Source organism: Agrilus planipennis, unplaced genomic scaffold (assembly GCF_000699045.2).
Source record: "Agrilus planipennis isolate EAB-ADULT unplaced genomic scaffold, Apla_2.0 scaffold54, whole genome shotgun sequence".
NCBI lineage: Eukaryota > Metazoa > Arthropoda > Insecta > Coleoptera > Buprestidae > Agrilus > Agrilus planipennis.
In genome coordinates, this window is record NW_020439000.1 from 866,486 (window position 1) to 872,882 (window position 6,397).

General features: G+C 39.0%; 1 protein-coding gene across 4 annotated transcripts in view; it reads left to right on the top strand.

Moving 5' to 3' along the window:
* The window catches only part of LOC108734364 (ankyrin repeat and IBR domain-containing protein 1-like), a 20,817-nt gene extending 14,744 nt beyond the window's left edge, over positions 1-6,073 (top strand). For 2 of the 4 annotated variants that reach the window (XM_025975825.1, XM_025975828.1), the window contains 3 exons: positions 158-358; positions 549-708; positions 769-3,249. In XM_025975825.1, the coding sequence (XP_025831610.1) occupies positions 158-358; positions 549-708; positions 769-2,633 (2,226 nt within the window). In that variant the 3' untranslated portion in view covers positions 2,634-3,249. Of the gene's footprint in view, positions 1-157; positions 359-548; positions 709-768; positions 3,250-3,793 lie in introns of those variants that run through there. The other 2 variants (XM_025975826.1, XM_025975827.1) reach the window with 2 other exon arrangements.
* Positions 6,074-6,397: the final 324 nt, after the last annotated feature.

The window sequence follows — 6,397 nt, forward strand, 5'->3', positions numbered from 1 at the left end:
CGTTTCAGCAAGTAGATATCCATATATTTAAATGGACCTTGTTGGAGCATACGTAATCCTAAAATGTAGCATCGTACTACAGATGGCGTTTACCGAGCCATTTGTGGTATTTTCTAAAAGTTCTACTACTTGACCCTAATTAATCGTCAATTTTTAGAACGAATTGGAAGAGGTAGCAGAGAAGCTGAGTGAAATGATTGCCCGACCTTATTTGCGAACCCCGAAATCTGTGATAATTCAAACGACGGCCTTGGCCCGCAGAAAGCGCCACGAATTCGTAAGGGCTGTTGCACAAGGTCTTGTCCCACCCGAAACACCTCCATCGCAACGGAAAGTGAAGAAAGCCAAATACCACAATGTACCTAAATAAAAGCATACATGTATCTAACCACCAGTCAGTGTTTGTCAATGTGATAGAACTATTAACAAAAGAAGTATAATTAGAGAAACTAATGCATGAAGCATGCGCCCTTTATAAAAACTTTCGCTTCTTACCCAACCTCTGTCGTCATCCCGAAACTCTCGTGCTAACAAGTGAATAATTTTAGATAGATTACTCTCCTGGAACCCCGTGGAAAAAGAACTGCAACTGGACCAGCTTCGGATCAGAAGAAGACTTGCAAAATCTAGAGACCAGCATCCAAGAAATCGACCTTCAAGCCCCAGATCACCAATGCGGATTAAGATGCAACAGATACAACTGTTCAAGTAATAATCAACACACTATAAAATTATGAGAACAATTAACTAATAATATTAAAATCTTAGAAATCGGTTCAGACTACAATGTGGAACTAGTAATAGCATTGGAGATGTCCAGGCTCCAGATGATCGAAGATAGACTTAAACAAGCGAATACGGCAGTCACCCCAGACCCTAGTTCCAGCATATCGAACAACAGCAGCGAAAGTAACGATGACCAACTGAAACTGGCCATCCAACTTAGTTTACAGGACTCCTCCGGTTCGTTCAACAACCTCTCGGAGGAAGAAACTTCAAAAAGTGGTAGACGGTATTTCTCCAAGTCCAACGCCGATATTACAGTGGACTATTTTCTAAAGACTCTCGCCAATCACCAAATCGACCTAAAAAATCTCGAAGTTGATTTTAACATGCTCCGGAACGATGCTGAGAAAATGAAGAACGAAAGAGAATTTCTCTTCAAGCCATGCAACAGCGGAAACGAAGACGGTCGCTTCCAAATCTCGGACATCCACGAAAACGGTTTCACCTTCGCCGACGACGACGAAGATTTCGATGACAACGATATCAGACTGAAAAGATCCCACTCAACAGGCGACCTTTGTATAAGAAGATCCGGAAGGAGGACCAGGACGCGAGTCCCAGGGGATGAATCCAGGTACCATTTAGACTCCGACCACAGCAGTCAGCACGACGAAAGACCAGAAGAAATAGTCCGGAAAACTTTGACACTTCCTTCGAGTTCTTTACGTCAAAACCAGCATCTTCTACCTCATCAGGAAGAGAGATTGTACGAAGGTCAAAGTTCAGTAGATGACACCACTTCTGATTCCATGAACGCTGACATGGAAGTTTGCGAAATTATGGAAAACGTCACCGACGAAGATTTAGACAAATCAATTGACGAAGACGTTTCTTCATGCGTCGAGAAGGAACACCAACAAGCGAAAAAGACTGAGCGCATATCACAAATCTCCGACATCAGATTCCATAACCCCTTCGCATCCCTTAAAGCAAAGCTGTGTTCGGCTCACCTTCCAAAAACTTACTGCCTTACTAAACTTGCAGTCAATAAAAGCATTGGTTTACTACAGGAAACCGACAACACGACCAAATCGAAATCGAAGACCAAAAGTGAAAAACTTGCATCTGCAAAACACGCTCACGTAACCATTAGCAAATCCGATACCAATCCCTCCACCTCGACAAAAAATAACCCCGAAACAGCGGCCAACTACAAAACCAAATTTTCTAAATCGACCAGTTTCCTACACGAAACGCACAACGGCTGTGGTAAGAAGATTTCGTTAAGCAATCTAAAACTGAAAATGCCCAAACCAGAAAAGCGCTCTTTAGAAACGGATAGTTCAAATGAATACGAGTCAGAAACCGGTATACCACGATCTCCAACCCTTTTCATCTCGGGTGTTTCAATTTCCCGCACACCTGAACCAAAAAGCCCAAGATTAAGCATGGTATCGACGATTCAACAATCCAGGTCTTCGAGCATTTCAGCACCCCTGTCATCCAACACCCTCAACACTTCAAATAACAGTCTAAACAATTTCAATACCGACACTTCTAATTCCTTCCGTGACGTGTCTCATAATGCCACCCCTCCCACCAGCCAACATTGCAGCCCCAAAACCAATGCTAAACATTCTGGTACCGCTAATAAAGAAAACACGAAATCGAAAAGTGCTAGTGAACCTGAAAGAGAAAGGGAAGTTTTCAAGTTTCCCAAATCGTCTACCGACGGGGCGCTCAGTTCGGTCCTGCACGTACAGGAATCAAATCTTAGTTCTGACGATTTTCACGAAGCACTTTTTCTATTTGAACGATCGCCCAAGACTAGGGACTCAAGAAGGAAAAAGAGATCGAAGAAAAAGGATAAAGAGGAAAGAAGAGAGGAAGCCAGTTCGGCCTTGTGAACCAAAAGACTGTATTTCTTGAAGTAGCTCGTAGATTTTGTAATAAGATTGCATATTGTGATATAACTACTTAATTGGTATATTATTATTGATTATTATTAAATATTAAAAATCGTGTGTTATAAAGAACACATCGTCGTGGATATGTGCAAAAGATATCGGCAAATGGGTTGCCTTTGATACTATTTATTTTACTTTTAAATTCAAAAGTAAATGAGAATAAAACATAAACTTTTCAGGTAAATGTATACTTTTATCCAACAAAATTTAGAGACTGAACTGACCTGTAACACACTGTACAATAACTGTTAATATTAATAGTTAAAACTTGATTAGATACCCTGACTTGACATTGGTCAACTTCAATCTCACAAGCAACAGATAAAAGTCAATTTCTTCAGACGGCTTTAGTAAAAAATTGTTACGACATGTGTCCTTTATAACAGACAAAGACGGTTTAGGAATTTAAAAAAATTAAGAATGAAAGCATGTACCTAAGTGTATAAAAGTGTTCACTCGAGTTTAAGGTCATATTTAGACTTGAGAACTTTTGTAATTTGTTATTTCATTAATTTAAATTAATAATGTCATTAAAAATATAACTTAGTAAAAATGACTTCATTTTTCTTATATCATACTTTATATTTTTATACCAAAAAAAAGACAACCCCTATCGGAACCTTCTCATAGTTCACTTTATGAGAAGCCTACAATTTTCATGGGCACTTGCTACGTAGTATCCATAAATTCTTATTTAGATTATTGGTACAAAGTTGGTACATCTAAATTATTTATTTAAAACTGCAAGCAAACATCTACTTACCTACTGAGTTAGTAGGTCAATAAGCGAGTAGTTTAAATAGCGGAATCAATAATAATCAAGGGAATCGGAAATAGAAAATCCAAGAAAGGTGGTGAGGCGGCTTGCCGTCTTTACTCACCCCTATGATAGCTTCCTGCCATTTTCTACGTTTCCCAGTTATACATTAAGGTAGGCTAATACTATCATTATATTATCAAATTAATTACAGCTAAGTTGTTCTTTGAATATAAATAAATTGTTTTGATCCATTGGCTAACATGAAATTGTTGACTAAGTTATTCTAATTTATATAAATTCTCTTCTATTATTCGATCAAAGTTCTAAGTAAATGTTCCAGATGATCGAAGATAGGCTTAAACAAGCAAATACGGCAGTCACCCCAGACCCTAGTTCCAGCATATCGAACAACAGCAGCGAAAGTAACGATGACCAACTGAAACTGGCCATCCAACTCAGTTTACAGGACTCCTCCGGTTCGTTCAGCAACCTCTCGGAGGAAGAAACTTCAAAAAGTGGTAGACGGTATTTCTCCAAGTCCAACGCCGATATTACAGTAGACTATTTTCTAAAGACTCTCGCCAATCACCAAATCGACCTAAAAAACCTCGAAGTTGATTTTAACATGCTCCGGAACGATGCTGAGAAAATGAAGAACGAAAGAGAATTTCTCTTCAAGCCATGCAACAGCGGAAACGAAGACGGTCGCTTCCAAATCTCGGACATCCACGAAAACGGTTTCACCTTCGCCGACGACGACGAAGATTTCGATGACAACGATATCAGACTGAAAAGATCCCACTCAACAGGCGACCTTTGTATAAGAAGATCCGGAAGGAGGACCAGGACGCGAGTCCCAGGGGATGAATCCAGGTACCATTTAGACTCCGACCACAGCAGTCAGCACGACGAAAGACCAGAAGAAATAGTCCGGAAAACTTTGACACTTCCTTCGAGTTCTTTACGTCAAAACCAGCATCTTCTACCTCATCAGGAAGAGAGATTGTACGAAGGTCAAAGTTCAGTAGATGACACCACTTCTGATTCCATGAACGCTGACATGGAAGTTTGCGAAATTATGGAAAACGTCACCGACGAAGATTTAGACAAATCAATTGACGAAGACGTTTCTTCATGCGTCGAGAAGGAACACCAACAAGCGAAAAAGACTGAGCGCATATCACAAATCTCCGACATCAGATTCCATAACCCCTTCGCATCCCTTAAAGCAAAGCTGTGTTCGGCTCACCTTCCAAAAACTTACTGCCTTACTAAACTTGCAGTCAATAAAAGCATTGGTTTACTACAGGAAACCGACAACACGACCAAATCGAAATCGAAGACCAAAAGCGAAAAACTTGCATCTGCAAAACACGCTCACGTAACCATTAGCAAATCCGATACCAATCCTTCCACCTCGACAAAAAATAACCCCGAAACAGCGGCCAACTACAAAACCAAATTTTCTAAATCGACCAGTTTCCTACACGAAACGCACAACGGCTGTGGTAAGAAGATTTCGTTAAGCAATCTAAAACTGAAAATGCCCAAACCAGAAAAGCGCTCTTTAGAAACGGATAGTTCAAATGAATACGAGTCAGAAACCGGTATACCACGATCTCCGACCCTTTTCATCTCGGGTGTTTCAATTTCCCGCACACCTGAACCAAAAAGCCCAAGATTAAGCATGGTATCGACTATTCAACAATCCAGGTCTTCGAGCATTTCAGCACCTCTGTCATCCAACACCCTCAACACTTCAAATAACAGTCTAAACAATTTCAATACCGACACTTCTAATTCCTTCCGTGACGTGTCTCATAATGCCACCCCTCCCACCAGCCAACATTGCAGCCCCAAAACCAATGCTAAACATTCTGGTACCGCTAATAAAGAAAACACGAAATCGAAAAGTGCTAGTGAACCTGAAAGAGAAAGGGAAGTTTTCAAGTTTCCCAAATCGTCTACCGACGGGGCGCTCAGTTCGGTCCTGCACGTACAGGAATCAAATCTTAGTTCTGACGATTTTCACGAAGCACTTTTTCTATTTGAACGATCGCCCAAGACTAGGGACTCAAGAAGGAAAAAGAGATCGAAGAAAAAGGATAAAGAGGAAAGAAGAGAGGAAGCCAGTTCGGCCTTGTGAACCAAAAGACTGTATTTCTTGAAGTAGCTCGTAGATTTTGTAATAAGATTGCATATTGTGATATAACTACTTAATTGGTATATTATTATTGATTATTATTAAATATTAAAAATCGTGTGTTATAAAGAACACATCGTCGTGGATATGTGCAAAAGATATCGGCAAATGGGTTGCCTTTGATACTATTTATTTTACTTTTAAATTCAAAAGTAAATGAGAATAAAACATAAACTTTTCAGGTAAATGTATACTTTTATCCAACAAAATTTAGAGACTGAACTGACCTGTAACACACTGTACAATAACTGTTAATATTAATAGTTAAAACTTGATTAGATACCCTGACTTGACATTGGTCAACTTCAATCTCACAAGCAACAGATAAAAGTCAATTTCTTCAGACGGCTTTAGTAAAAAATTGTTACGACATGTGTCCTTTATAACAGACAAAGACGGTTTAGGAATTTAAAAAAATTAAGAATGAAAGCATGTACCTAAGTGTATAAAAGTGTTCACTCGAGTTTAAGGTCATATTTAGACTTGAGAACTTTTGTAATTTGTTATTTCATTAATTTAAATTAATTATGTCATTAAAAATATAACTTAGTAAAAATGACTTCATTTTTCTTATATCATACTTTATATTTTTATACCAAAATAAAGACAACCCCTATTGGAACCTTCTCATAGTTCACTTAGGGGAGAAGCCTACAAGTTTCAGGGGCACTTGCTACGTAGTATCCATAAATTCTTATTGAGATTATTGGTACAAAGTTGGTACATCTAAATTAACTGCAA